At 35.6% G+C, this 16,416-nt stretch overlaps 1 protein-coding gene across 1 annotated transcript in view; it reads right to left on the minus strand.

Annotated features, from left to right (window-relative positions):
* Positions 1-1,779, minus strand: part of LOC115880913 (protein SCAI) — a 51,441-nt gene extending 49,662 nt beyond the window's left edge. The window contains exon 1 of the mRNA XM_030898241.1: positions 1,581-1,779. Within this exon, the coding sequence (XP_030754101.1) occupies positions 1,581-1,678 (98 nt within the window). The 5' untranslated portion in view covers positions 1,679-1,779. The remainder of the gene's footprint in view (positions 1-1,580) is intronic.
* Positions 1,780-16,416: the final 14,637 nt, after the last annotated feature.

Raw genomic sequence — 16,416 nt, forward strand, 5'->3', positions numbered from 1 at the left:
TGGTAGACCGGATAAATCTTGCGTTGCCGAACATATTGTTGATAAAGAACATTGTATAGATTTTAATAATTTAACATTAATAAACCAGTCTCAAATTACAGGCAATTAGATGCATATGAAAGCATCAGAATTAATAAATGTAAAGATAGTATGAACAGAGACAACGGTCCAATTCCTTCAAGTTCTTTGTTCCTACTACTCTAGTGGCGGAAATCTAACTGTTACGCTCAGTGGGCTCTGACTCGGTTGGCTAGATTTTGCCACGCCCACTCGGTGCCCACTGAGCGAGTATATGAACACTCAACCTGTAGATTGTACTTTAGTTTATAATCATCTGCTGATGATGCTAACATGGTTAGCGAAACGCGCGTCCAGTGTAAAAGTAAAAGTGTTTTGGTGTATTGTGGTGATTTAGTGTTTTATTTTGCTGTATAACACACCAAAGGTTCCACAACCAAAGGTTCCAACCCTCAACTGTAATACACCCTGTAGCTACAAAACGAAGCACACCCGGACTTATGTTGATATAAAGAATAAATCTTATTTTTACGTGAGGAATCTCCCCACGAGAAATGGCACATATTTTTTGAAACACCCTGTTTGTGTAAAAAATAATCCAAAATGATAATATGTAATAAATACTCGGTAGAAATTATAACATGGTATTTTTGTTATAAGATTTTTATGTCTTATCATTCTATTCAGAGTGACATTTTCTATCGAATTAACTAAAAAAATACGGAGGGTGCCATTTGAAAATCAAAAGTTGTCACCATTTCCGGTGAAACAGGAAGTAACCAAAAACAATTGAGTACGTCAGTCAAGCCTAATTTTTGTCATATCTAAACATACCAAATCCCGATTTTTTATCTAAAAAAAAAATTGAAAAGTTATAGGGGTGAGCCACTTTTGAGATTCACCCGGTATAGATACCTCAAAGAGTGATAGGGAATAAAAATAAAGTTATTCGAGAAACAATAAAACACTTTTTAACGAATTTATTTTAAAATGTCGATAAAGATATATTAAATATTTAAAACAATATATTAAATATATTGTCCGTAGGTACTGTTATAGTATTTGACCTAGTTTTGTGAGATTTTACCTAATTTAGGGAAGTAAATTATATAAAATAAAAGAACGTTTTAGAAACAATAGCGGAGAATATTAATTTAACTATACTGTTATGTAAACTTTGCTTTTTTTTTAATTATTACTCTCTAATAATAAGCTCTAGTTAATTAATTGTTTAGTACATCATCAGGTATATAATTATGGGATAATAGGTCTTACACTAAAATACATAAACAATATTGGTAGTATACGCACGAGTCATAACATGAATCGATGAATTAAAAATGTATTAAAAGAAACAATTGTTGTCATTAACGATAAAGCTGTGACAAATCAACAAATTAGAAAACAATGTATCTATTGTATGACACCGTAGAGTAGAGTAGTGCCAAAAATCGTTACGTATCGGTGCGAATAAAACACTAAACGTGAAACAGTTTTTCGTAGGCGAGGAGGGTTGCGGCCCCCTTATCGAGCCCCCGTAAAGGGTCGGAACGAGCGCTTACCTCAGTCCGTTGAACAACTGTTTTGACTTCTCGAGCAGATGTACGAATTCCATGACGATCTTCCGTTCGTGGTCCTCCATACTAGCCATACCGACCATCTTTCCTCCGGTTTATGAGCGCATTATAGTCGGCATCGTTTGCGAAAACAAAAAACAAGGCACCGTCGTCGCCGAGCGGCGCGTCCGCGGCGTCGAGCTACCACCAGCCGTCGGCGTCGGCCAGAAATCGAAGGGCGACGCTGACGGACATGAACGACTGCATCGCCCCCTCGTTGGTGACGCAGGGAAGCTTGCGAAGCCGAGCAACGGTGCCGATAGGGGGCGCTTTTTTATAGCGCAAACTGGAGCTTCGTTCAAAACCTCGAAATTAGTGGAATAAATTAGCGATTAGAGGTTTCAATTAGCGTGAGTTCGTGCCATAAACTTTGGTACGGCTGATGTCTAAGATGGAGAGTCTGGAGTCTCTGTGGAGCCGTCTCAGATACTAGCTATTGTCAAAGCCCTGGGACTGTATGATGAGTTAAGCGGCCCATACATTATCAAACAAATTAGAGCCAATGTATGGTAGTGTTTGATGCGTTGCGCAATTGTTAGATGAGTTTCAAGAATGTTTGAATTCTTTTGTGCAACAGGACTGTTTGCGCAACGCGTTGTGTAATGTATGTGTGTGTTGCGCTTCGTTGTGCAATATTCTAGTTCTTGCATCCAAATTCTTTGTTTTCTTTTTCGTTTTTTGGTATCATCGACATCATCTAGGGTATATACGATAATAATTGACGCAATGGCAATTGAGGACATGATTGTTTCTAAAACAAAGCACAACTTTTAATAAAAAGTTTGATCAAAATTTTACTAAGTGCATGGGTGATGCAGTTGTGCAACGGAACGTTGCGCATCGCTTTGTTGCGCAACTGGTTTGATAGTGTATGGACCGCTGAATTTAGTATATTAGTATATGACATAAATTAGGATTGATTGATGTATTCAATTGTTTTCGATCACTTGCTGTTTCACCGAAAATGACTACAACTTTTGATTTTTAAATGGCACCCTTTGGTATTTTTTTACTCCATTTGATATCTAAATGACATTCTGAATAGAATGACATAGCATATGTCAACTTTTGACATTTTCAATTTAAAAAAATAGCCTTTTAAAATTTAATTTAGAGTAGTAGTGGGAACTATCCTCGGAACTATCGAATGAATACTATCGAAACATTCGATAGTTGCAATTCATTCGAATAACTTGATAGTTAGTAAGAAAACATTCGTTGAAAACTATTCGAATAAAAATTATCGAATAGATCCGTCATCTGCCTTGAAATATTGTATTATAGTAATTCGGCACCAAAAACCATTCACTTATAAAATTCATTCATTTATGAAATTCATTTATTCGTCAGGATCGATTATAATAAAATATTAACTGAATTTTACTAGTTGTCGCCCGGCGACGTAGGTTTCTTTCCGAAGAACCCGACAGCGGTCGGTGGCAATGCTATGAAAGAAGCCGGCATCTTTGATTTTTTGCGGAGTCAGATATAGATAAGGACACATTATTTTTTTTTATTGAGGTGCTAGTATTTACACAGAAACTATATTATGAAGAGCGCTGTTGCCATATTTTGGTATTAGTTGATATTAGCAAAGAATATTATTGTTTGGCTTTAGTTAGTTAGGGATAGTATGTCTATATATTCTGCATTTTTTTTATTAATATTCTGTTGTTACACTGCAATAATACTTGTTATTTTGGATGTAGGAAAATTATTTTTAATGTTTTTAAGCAAAGACTGGTTTAATAAATAATAATAACAGTAATAATTTGTTATACCTATTAACAACAAAATTTAAAATCATTTAATATAAATATTTTTTTTAAGAAGTAGCAAAATATAAACAACAAATTAGTTGTAAAAATTATTTATATTAGATCCTATTTAAAAATAATAGAGTCTCTAAATTTTTTGTGTGTGGCAACGTTGGTTTATTAAATAATAATAATTACAGAACTAATTTGTTATATTAACAACAAATTTAAATCATGAAATATAAACATTTATTAATTTTCTAAGCATGCAGTGTAATGGAAGGAAAATATAAATAAAAAATTGGCAATCAAAATTATTTATATTAGGTGCTTTATATTACTATTTAAAAATTATATTTACTTTTACTTTAAAAAATAAATGAAATATTTCTTCGCAAAAAACTACATGTAAGAGAATTAGCATAAACAAAATACAAACATCGTTAACTTTTTTTTTTTAAATTAGCACGTGTAAAACTTTCATTTTAATTTTCTCACCCCATAGTTTGAGTTCGATAACCGCATTTACTTATCCACATTACTTAAATATGATTCTCAAAATTTTCCATTAAAAAATAGACCATATACCATATAAAATTAAATAATTGAAAGATCGGACTACGGAAAACCACACAAATTTTTTTTCATTTATTTTAACTATTTTAATAAAGGCAAAAATAGCACAGTATTTATACGGCGAAGTTATAAAAATTTGGAAGAACTAATAATGCACTGACGCATACAAAAATCAAACGAATACTAAATTTCACTTATCAAAAGCATTCGATAGTCGTGGCTCAACGATAACCATTTAGTCGCACGGCGAGGTTGTCACATATGCTTTAGGATACAAATGAATGAATGATTTTATTCGAATAAAACCATTCGATAATTGAAATCATTCATTCATTAACCATTCGATAGTCTAATTCATTCGATAGTTCCCATCGCTAATTTAGAGTGTCATGGCCATAAATGTAACGACAATTTGACTCGAAATACCAAGTGTGTGGTACCAAATTATTCGTAATAAAATGCCTTTTCCGAATATGCTAACGAGCCACTCGCGTTCCATTTGAAAAAATTGAGATATGATTAAAAATACGATTTGGGCATCTTTTAACCGGCCAAGACAAGACACGAAAAAAATTAGACTATCTAATCTCTTTTTCGAAGGCCCCTTGATTAAAAATTAGTGCTTTGAACACAACCATGGCACCCTAGATTAAAATTTAGAATACAATTTCCTTTAAGCGAGAATGTCAAAAGTTGACATATATGATATGTCATTCTATTCAGCTTGTCATTTTCTGTCGAATAAAGTAAAAAAATACCGAGGGTGCGATTTCAAAATCAAAAGTTTTAGTCATTTCCGGTGAAACAGGAAGTGACCGAAAACAATTGAATACGTCAATCAATCCCTTGTATGTTATATACTAACATACCAAATCTCGTTTTTTTTTTTATCTAAGCGCGATTTCTACTGATTTTTAACTAACCAGCGACTTCGTTTGCGTCGAATTAATCATTTGTAATGGTGATGATAAAGCAAAACAAGAATTTCCATTGACATACAAACTGGATAAATTTTTCTCACATTTATGTCAGCATGAGAAAAACCAATATGGCGATATTATTATATAACTTGGTAATATTTGAGGGGTAGTTTCATTTCGTTGGAATTTGACTTTCGAAAAATCCGTTTGCCAAAAATAAGCTTTTTATGTCAAGCAGTTTAAGCAGAATCGTGGTTAAGAAATTACCCAACTTTTTGGAACACCCTGTATAATTTTTTAAAAAATTTCAAAATATCTAAAAAAACAAATAAATTATGCTTGTCCAAGCGTTTTCCCGAAAGACTAACCGTTTTTTTAAATAACAAATATTGTAATATTGAAGGAGCGTTTTCACCCTCTTGGAATTTGAGATTCGAGAAACCCCTCCTTATCGAACCTCTACACCCCAAAGTCAATCCGTTTGCCAAAAATCAGCTTTAAACGTCAAGCAGTTTAAGCAGAATCGTGATTACTCAATGGTCATATTTTATGAAACACCCTGTACAAATTTATAAAAAATCTTAAAATATGTAAAACAACAAAATAAAATATAGATGTTATATATTTTAATATTTGAGGGATAGTTTCACCCCCTTAGAATTCGAGTTTCGAAAAATCCCTTCTTATCGAATCTTTACACCCTAAAGTCAATCTGTTTTCCAAAAATCAGCTTTTTACGTCAAGCACTTTAAGCAGGATGGTGATTAATCAATGACCAGATTTTTCGAAACACCCTGTATACATATTTAAAAAATCTTATAATATGTGAAATAAACAAAATAAAATATACGTGTTTAAGCGTTTTTTTCGGAAACTTGACCTTTTTTTTATATAAAAATATATTTGAGGGGTGGTTTCACCCTCTTGGAACTGGAATTTCGAAAAATCCCTTCTTATCGAACCTCTACACCCTAGAATCAACCTGTATGCCAAAATTGAGCTTCTTACGTTGAGTGGTTTGAGCAGGATCGTGATTAATCAGTATGTCAGTCACTTAAGGATTTTATATCTATATATATAAATCTGACTGTCCTGACTGATACTGACTCATCAACGCCCAGACCAAACCCTTGACCCTAGAAAGCTGAAATTTTGCACAGAGGTTCCTTTTATGATGTTTACGTAAGATAAGAAAGGATTTTTTTAAATTCATCCCCTAAGGGGGTAAAAAGGTGGGTGGAATATTACAATATTTTTTATTTAAAAACGGTCAAGTTTCGAAAAACGCTTAAACACGTATATTTTATTTTCTTTTTACATATTTTAAGATTTTTAAAAATATTTACAGGGTGTTTCGAAAAATCTGGTCATTGATTAATCACGATCCTGCTTAAAATACTTGACGTAAAAAGATGATTCTTGGAAAACGGATTGACTTTAGGGTGTAGAGGTTCGATAAGAAGGGATTTTCCGAAACTCGAATTCTAAGGGGGTGAAACCACCCCTCAAATATTAGAATATTTTTTATTTAAAAAACGGTCAAGTTTCCGAAAAAACGCTTAAACACGTATATTTTATTTTGTTGTTTTACATATTTTAAGATTTTTTAAAAATTTACACAGGGTGTTTCATAAAATATGGCCATTGAGTAATCACGATTCTGCTTAAACTGCTTGACGTTTAGAGCTGATTTTTGGCAAACGGATTGACTGTGGGGTGTAGAGGTTCGATAAGGAGGGGTTTCTCGAATCTCAAATTCCAAGAGGGTGAAAAAAATCTATACTATATATAAAGCCCCTCAAATAATCTATACTAATATATAAAATTCTTAAGTGACTCACTGATTAATCACGATCCTGCTCAAACCACTCAACGTAAGAAGCTCAATTTTGGCATACAGGTTGATTCTAGGGTGTAGTGCTTCGATAGGGATTTTTCGAAATCCCAGTTCCAAGAGGGTGAAACCACCTCTCAAGTATTACCATATTTTTTATTTAAAAAACGATCAAGTTTCCGAAAAAACGCTTGAACACGTATATTTTATTTTGTTTTTTATATATTTTAAGACTTTTAAAAATGTATACAGTGTTTCGAAAAATCTGGTCATTGATTAATCACGATCCTGCTTAAAGCGCTTGACGTAAAAAGCTAATTTTTGGAAAACGGATTGACTTTGGAGTGTAGAGGTTCGATAAGAAGGTATTTTTTGAAACTTGAATTCTAAGGGGGTGAAACCACCCCTCAAATATTAGAATATTTTTTATTTAAAATCGGGTGAGTTTTTCGGAAAAATCCTTAAACACGTATATTTTATTTTGTTGCTTTACATATTTTAAGAATTTTTAAAAATTTATACAGGGTGTTTCATAAAATATGACCATTGAGTAATCACGATTCTGCTTAAGCTGCTTGACGTTTAATGTTGATTTTGGCAAACGGATTGACTGTGGAGTGTAGAGGTTCGATAAGGAAGGGTTTCTCGAATCTCAAATAACAAGAGGGTGAAAACGCCCCTCAAATATTACAATATTTGTTATTTAAAAAACGGTTAGTCTTTCGGGAAAACACTTGGACACGTATAATTTATTTTGTTTTTTACATATTTTGAAATTTTTTAAAAAATCATACAGGGTGTTCCAAAAAGTTGGGCAATTGATTAACCACGATTCTGCTCCAGTTTGTATGTTAATGGAAATTCTTGCTTTTCTTTATCATCACCATTACAAATGATTAATTCGATGCGAACGAAGTCGCGGGTACATGCTAGTATTAGTATAGATTTAATAATTTTATGTTTATTTTAATTTTATTAATTGTGATTAATAAATTGCGCCTCAGTGAGTTAATCGAGGATATCAAAATTGGCAAAATATCAAAATACGGTTTTTAAATACGGAAAAAACTTTTAATAGGTATTAAATGGCCTACACACTTTTGCTAATAAAAGGAAAAAAGTCAGTGGCGCACATGGTTTTTTTAGAAAAATATTCCAGTGAATTTGTCGACACTTTTTTAGCTATAAAATATGTAGCACTCGTAGTAATTTTTAACCTCCAAATTTCATTCGAATCGGAGTTAGAAGCACTTGGAAGGAAATTATAATAAACAGAAAAAAATGAATCGTTTTACATGGTGTAGCTGCGAAACAAAGCAGAATCGGAGCCATCCCAAGCAGCATTTGGACGTCGGGACAACGTTGTGTCACGCGACCAAACGTCGGGGCGCAACGTCGGCACAACCTCGTGCCAACCCTAGTCTGCACTAGTTTGGAGAATAATTTTTGGGTCGAAACGACGTTGGATACCGACGTTGGCTAGAAGCCTAATTTAATACAAACTGCAACGTTGTTTAAAATCCTAATTCACAGAAATACAAAACTAATATGGCGTCTAAGTCGCGTTTTATCCTAAATTGGGATAATTATAGTAAAAATATTATATTTATAATTTAGTTAGAGACATATGTCAGATGGCAGTGAAGGAAAACAAAACAAAAGTATTTAAGTGTGGAGGATGTTTGAAGATCATAATTATTGAAACACTTTAACCGACTCTGTAACTCGTTACCCAAGGTAAAAAGTTAAACGCAAACAACTTTATTGATAAATGTATTGTTTCTACTTTAAAAAATACTAATGGGCCTTGAAATTAAAGAAGTTTTAAAAATTTTCTTGAATTTTTTTTTTAGTAAAATGAGAATAATTTATTCGCATTCGAAAAAATTGTTTCCGCGTATTTTTTAGGGTCAAATATTTCAAGTTAATGTATTCAAAAAGCAGGAATTGCTATTTTAAGAACGAAACATTTTCTTATTTAACAACATGGCGGCTTTAACTTTGTTGTTTTGGAGATTAAGATGGAGTAGTTCGAGTAGTCGCATACTGGACTAATAAAGTCGCAGTTCGGCCTTAACAGGTAGTATACTAGTCGCAAGATTGCCTAATTTAGTCATTCTAGAGTCTAGCTTGTGCCGCCCTCTATAATCTAAATAAACGAGGAAGTGTCGGTAATATATGTCGATGTATATTTAAATTTAGTTTTATATGTACCTTTCTTATGTCCCATTTTAATTAAGTTTTTTTTTTATAAAAACAAAAACAGCACTGAACTGTCTGACTGAACAGAACAATGAATTGAAAATTTAAGATTTAAGGTTATGGTTCAATACAGTTGCAAAAAGGTAGTGACTCGACGTCCTACCAACGTAAGAATAAGGAAATCTAAACAACGTTGGAATTAGTAAAACAGACGACGTTTGCATAACGTTGGAATAGGTCCTGAAACTGACGTCGGAAAACTCTATATTGTCCAACGTTGTAACTACGTTGTCCGAATCACCTAAAGATCACTTAAAAAAAAAGGTTAGAAGACAACGTTTATTCGACGTCGCAGAAGCTTCTACTTTGCTGTAGTACTAGTCCAACGTCGGCACAACGTTATAAAAACGTTTAAATTTATTTTAATACCCAAGGTAGGGAGCTAACTATTTTTTGTAACTAATCCAACGTTGTGTTTAGTAAACATGTGGTCGTAAGTCGTGAAAATGCTACTTGGGATGTTTATATGAAAAATAAATCTTATATTCATTCGTGAGGAAACTCCCCACTAAAGAAGGCACATGTTTTTTGAAACACCGTGTAGATGATATGGTGGTGGAAATGACGAAACGTTGGATGACAAATCTGAAAGCAGTTTTGTGTAGCAACGAAAATGTGCTTTTAAGTTTTGGGATATATTATAAAATAAAGTGAGAAAAAAATAAAATCGAAATCTTTATTTTTCGTTTTTTTCTCGAATATTCAACATTTTCCTAATTTAAACATCCTCGTTTCTCCTATAGTTTTGAAGCCCCAATGGTGGCGGTTAATTTGAATTACCCTATATTTTGCTTCCATTTTCAGCGTCATCTATGAAGTTCTGTTAATACCAGAGCGTCCGTCCGAGACGATCAATAAAATTTTTGAATTATGTTGTAGAAAACTCGTTTATACAATGATTTAGGATATTTGTTAGGATATTAAATGACTGTTATTTTTAAACAAACAAAAATATAATTCTAGTTCTAATGAATAACTTTTTCTTCTAATTTCTCATATTTCATATCATCTCATTCTCATTGCCCTCATTTCTCTTGTTTCCTGGAGAATAAATAAACTAATGTTTAAATGATTTTTAACAAAAAATTGTGCGATTTAATAAAACATTAATTTTGATGCTGAGATTTTTGGAAAAAACGGATTTTTTTTGAAAATCTATAGCTATAAATAAAATTGAACGAAAAATAAATTTGTCCAATAGGGAGGGTGGTAACCCTTTCGAACATGTAGAGCATTAGAAACTAGTTTGTAGAAGATTTATTTATAATAACTACGATTAATATTACGCATATTATTAGATCGCACACTGATATTTCATATTCACAATAAAAGAAGTTAAAAATAATATCTTTAAATTGCTGACCTGGATATAATTTATTTGGCTCCAATTGGCTCGATTTTCCTTATTCAATGTTAATTAGCGCTGATCAATATTGTTGCGATGAATATAATCAGATTAAATAATTTAAAAAACCAGGGACGGACTTGAAATTATTTTAAATAATAATGTTGCGGACCGGTGTGGACTCGACCTAACCTAACAATATGGCCCGCCCTCGGATGACCTAACATCGCATAGACACCGTAATGATTCATTCGAAGATTCGAGAAGTATCGAGTCCCACTGGAATGGAGTAGTATATATGAGAACATTCGAAACCTTCTCTATGCACCTAACGATCTATGGACTATTCTAGTAAACTTTAACTGTAGGTATAAAAGCCGGCGGCTGTGGCCTAGAGAGGGCAGTTATAAATAGACAAGTACAGTTGACGCGCTAAAATTCAAAAATAAATTCTCAGTTATAAATCGTTTGTAAATAGTTCTTTAAGTCTTTTATCGTTATTGTTTTTGTTAATTAGTGTTAAATAAATAGTGTTTAAATAAATTGTGACTTTCTATCCACACGGAACCGACGAAAAACGTAACAATTGGTGTCAAGTGTGGCGTGTGTGATAGACTAGCTTAGTAGACTAGAAAAATAAAAAGACTGATAATGGCTTCGAAAAAATTGTTGAAAGACTTGAAAGTGTCCGAACTGAAATGCATATTGGAAGAGAGAGAGAGTGCGAGACAGATGGAAAGAAAAGCATTTTGCAAGCCAGACTGAGAGACGTTTTGATAGAGGAAGGTGAGGATCCTGACACATTTTGCTTTGAGTTGGAAGGTGACCTTGACTCGTCCTTACAAAAATTGCAAGACAATTTAAACGGCAATTTGAATAATTTAGAAGATAAAATCAGTGATAAAATGATGAAAAATTCCGAGGATTTAATTAATATTTTAGAAGATAAGATCGCAGAAAATTCTAAAGATATACAGGCCAGCTTTAACACGTTAAGCGCCCCATGGTGGGCCCTAGGTACCGCCAAAGGAAGTACCCTCTACGCCACGGAGGTCCCCAGGGACCGCTCGGTGTTCGGTTCGAATTCTTTGTTCCACAAGCCAGCGGTCCTTGTTTAAGACTGTTTTAGTGTGATGGGCGGACCTCTCTGGCTTGCGAGGCATGTATACCTATGCGAACATTTTGATTTGAAAAAAAACTAGATTTTTTTGAATTTCAAATGTTGAAAGTATATGACAAAATTATAACTTGGCCCAGAGAGCATTTCTTAAACATTTTGTCTGGCGCTTAACGTGTTAATAATAAAATACAGGAATTAGAAGAAAAGATAATAGATACACAAGATAAAATAACAGAGATTGAGGAAGATGTAAATAGAAAAATCGAAATTTTAAAAGAAGAAATAGCGAAGTCAAATTCACCAAAATGTCAAGAAACATCGGAGGGACCGAAACTAGTCGAAAATAGGTATACCTCAAAATCAGTTATGAAACTCCGCAGTTTGACGGAAAAACCGCTTGGGCCAACTACTTTTGCCAATTTGAAGTCGCTGCGAGACCAAACGGCTGGACAATCGCTGAAAAAGCTACCGCTTTGACTATCGCACTGCGAGGAGATGCGACTGATATCCTGCAGACATTGTCACCATCGGAACAGGGAGATTATCAGCAATTGGTACGACATTTAGAAATGAGGTACGGCCAAGCTCATTTGGAACATGTCTACCATTCCCAGCTCAAAAATCGTGTTCAGCAGCCTAATGAGACTCTAAGAGAATATCAAGTTGAAATAGTCCGCCTTGCTCGCCTTGCGTATCCTGCTATGCCCGAAAATGTTATGGAGCGCTTAACAGTACAGGCTTTTATTGATGGTTTACGTGACAACGAGACAAGGCAAACACTTCTTTTAGCTCATCCAACGCATTTGGGAGATGACCTAGCACGTGCCTTGGAATTTGAGGCCGCGAAAGAATGCTCTAGGTCTCTAGGATTTGTACGGGCTGTTGAGGAGAGTTCCGACGATTCCAAAGTGGAAAGGATTGTGCGGAAAGTACTGGATCAGTATATGAGCAAGGAGGGGGGACCGATTCGCTGTTGGAATTGCGGATAGATATGAAATCGTTGCAAAGAAGGGAAAGAAGTGAAAGTCTTAAGGACGACTGTGGTTGGTGATAGTTCGCAAACCGAAGATCTTGCAAATGACCAAATCAGTGATCCAGAGTTGGGCTTGGTGATTAACTGTAAAAACGTGGACCAGAGACCAACGTGGGAGGAAGTTTGCAGATATTCGCCGAACGTGAAGTCGTACTGGTCCCAGTGGAATTCATTGGTAATGGATAACGGATTACTTACCGTGTGATTGAGAGACCAGAGGGACAAGAAGAGAGAAGGCAGATCGTCATTCCAAAGAAGAGGGTCTCGGAAGTCTTGGCGGAAGTTCACAATGGAACTAGCGGTGGACATCTTGGTGTTAGTAAGACCCTTGGCATGCTGCGTGAACGGTTCTATTGGGTGAACTGCACAGAAGACGTGAGGGCTTGGTGTAAGAAATGCGACGTTTGCGCTGCTATCAATGGACCACAAAAGCGTGGTAAAGCTCCAATGCGCCAGTACAATGTAGGCAGTGCTTTCGAACGAATAGCGATCGACGTGGCTGGTCCTTTCCCGGAGACGAACGATGGCAACAAATACATTGTGGTAGTAACGGATTACTTCAGCAAATGGGTCGAGGCCTACGCGTTGCCAAATCAAAAAGCGTCCACCATTGCTGATGCTCTTGTTAAGGAATGGATCTGCAGGTTTGGTGTTCCCATGGAGCTGCATTCAGATCAGGGAAGAAACTTTGAGTCCAATCTGTTCCAAGGCGTCTGTGAAGTCCTTAACATCCGCAAGACCAGGACGACTGCTCTGCATCCACAATCCGATGGGATGGTTGAACGCATGAACAGAACCATCAACCGTTATTTGGCCAAAGTAGTCTCTGACCACCAAAGAGACTGGGACAAATTTTTTCACCTGTTCCTGTTGGCCTATCGTTCATCCGTCCAAGAATCCACGGGGCAAACTCCAGCCCGCATCGTTATGGGACGGGAAGTGCGCCTACCTTGTGATCTAAAGTTTGGTTGCCGACCGGGAGAAGATGTCGCCGGAGAAGATTATGTCCATAGACTACGCCAAAGGATTGACGACATCCATCGCGAGTCCGCATAAATATTCAAAGCGCTAGTGACCGAATGAAGGAACACTACGACATTCAAGCTGAGCATGGAGGATACCAACCAGGGAAGTTGGTGTGACTATATAACCCGCAGAGACGTCGTGCGTTATCTCCGAAGCTACAATCCTCGTGGGAAGGGCCATACGAAGTGATGGATAGGATTAATGACGTCGTATACCGTATCAGAAAATTGCCAAAAGGAAAGCCGAGGGTAGTCCATTTCAACCGTTTGAGCCCCTACCAAGGCGAAATAGAAGATCGTGCTGGGACCGTGAGAACCTGCAGCTTTGATCCCCCTGATTCGGAGATGTCCTTTGACGATTTCATGGCCCGATACAACAGCAGTCAGAAGGCTCGCTATGGTGTAACCAAAGAAGCTCCTGATTATTCGCTCGCTCACTGTATGGCCCGAGATTTGCGGATGTCCAGAGGAATCGCTGCGACGTTCAATGAGAAGTTTGGGCGTGTCGGAGAACTACGCCGACAGAATCCAGAGGGTGGAAACGTCTTGAGGCTAACCGACAATGAACTTGGTCAAGCAAGGCACATTTTCTACCTAGTCACCAAGGAATGGTTCCCAAGTAAGCCGACTTATCTCAATCTATGGAAGACCCTGATTGAACTGAGAGAAGTCCTGCTAAACAACAACATTACACGATTAGCCATTCCGAAGCTGGCGTGTGGACTTGATGGTTTGAGTTGGCGTACAATCCGGAACATGATTGAAGTTTTGTTCAGATTTACGGGAATCGAGATCCTTGTTTGCTGCTACAACCCAAAGCTGAGATCGGGAGAGAAAACTGTAGACTGCTATTTCTACCAGACTTCGCAATGTACCAGGGGCCAGCTTTGCAAATACCTTCGTTCACCGTGTACATCTCGGGACGAGCATGTACCTAAGAAAGGGGCAGTGTTGCGGACCGGTGTGGACTCGACCTAACCTAACAATATGGCCTGCCCTCGGATGACCTTAACATCGCATAGACACCGTAATGATTCATTCGAAGATTCGAGAAGTATCGAGTCCCACTGGAATGGAGTAGTACATATGAGAACATTCGAAACCTTCTCTATGCACCTAACGATCTATGGATTATTCTAGTAAACTTTAACTGTAGGTATAAAAACCGGCGGCTGTGGCCTAGAGAGGGCAGTTATAAATAGACAAGTACAGTTGACGCGCTAAAATTCAAAAATAAATTCTCAGTTATAAATCGCTTGTAAATAGTTCTTTAAGTCTTTTATCGTTATTGTTTTTGTTAATTAGTGTTAAATAAATAGTGTTTAAATAAATTGTGACTTTCTATCCACACGGAACCGACGAAAAACGTAACAATAATTAAATAGTTTTGTTGTTGTTAAGGTACCCAAAACAAAAAAAGTATAAAGTGTGTCATATCATTGTACTCAGAAAACCGAGTTCTTTCAAAATCTGAAATAAAAAATGCAGGTCCGTATTGAAAAAAATTAAGTTGGCCTCTGTATCTCACAAATAATCAGCTAACTTGAAAATCTAAAAATACCATCCGATAGCCGTAATAAAGTGGCTATGCGAATGTGCAATTAGTTTTTTGATTTTCTTAAAAGTAACGACAGGAAAAAATAAAATTCATTTTCCAAAAAAATCCGTTTTTTCTAAAAAAACTCGGCAATCCGTGGAATTTTCGATGGTATCTCGGTGAACATTCCAAAGCGCAATTTTGCCCCAATTTAACCATTTTCGTATCTATTACTGCTTCCGAGATACCAATGCTCGTACCTCGAATTTGTAACACCCTGTATAATATATGTTACAAATCAAAATTCAACATCTTGTTTCAACTAATGCTTTACGAGTCAAACTGATTTATATGTACCGACGCAATCAAGAAATACTGCTATTGTATTGTATTATAAATCAGTTATAGAACCCAGGCCATTTAAATTTATTCCTTTTAGATATAAGAAGTTTCCATCGGCCATCTTGTGGCAATTTCCTTTCGGACAGCCACTAGTTGTTCCACGGATCCGGCTAACAAAATGGATGCAGGCGATCTCGGGAAACCATACATCAACCATTTCTTTCGCTTAAGACAGTATGATTACAAATCATGCTTTGGAGGTCTAATTTATGCCAACTAGCATACTGTTTAACGGCCCACCATACATGCATACGTAGAATTATGAGTTTAATTTTAGCAGATGTATTGTTTCCTACAAGGTAGCAATAATTAGTTATTATTATACGTACGAGTTTTATGTAGTAGTAGCATAGACTTAAAATAAAATATAGACTACACTATTTACATCTCAACGCGGACAGACAATATTTTTTGTACACATGTTTGACCATATGTTGACCATAGAGAAACAAATAAAATACACATGTGTTGTATACATGTTTGACCTACATGTTGACCATACAGAAACAAATAAAAAGAGACTGACAAATCTCATATGGTAAAGAGCGGGACTGCGTTCCCGTAGCGCAACTCAGAATAACAATTTTGAAACCAATTAGCAGGACTATGGCAGGACGTACGTCTTTATTGCTATCTTTCTTTATTATGTGTGCTTTATATGAAAAAGAAAGAGATAGGTATAAAACGCATCGTAAGACATTATCGCACATTCTGGCTGGCGGAAAATTAAAATTAGCCATTATTAGTAGTATTCTTTTATTCTGAAACTGAAAATTTTCACTTAAACTGATTTATTCCCTATACCACATAAAGGGAACGTGGTGTAGGAAATAAATCAGTTTAAGTGAAAATTTGCAGTTTCTTTCAGAACGAAAGAATACTACTATTATAAGGGAAATTATAAAAAAAGCAAAAATTGTACTGTTTTTTTTAAACAAAAATATGTTTATAATATTTATTTATACATAAAA

Source organism: Sitophilus oryzae, unplaced genomic scaffold (genome assembly GCF_002938485.1).
Source record: "Sitophilus oryzae breed Bouriz unplaced genomic scaffold, Soryzae_2.0 scaffold_1660_pilon_pilon, whole genome shotgun sequence".
NCBI classification, from domain to species: domain Eukaryota; kingdom Metazoa; phylum Arthropoda; class Insecta; order Coleoptera; family Curculionidae; genus Sitophilus; species Sitophilus oryzae.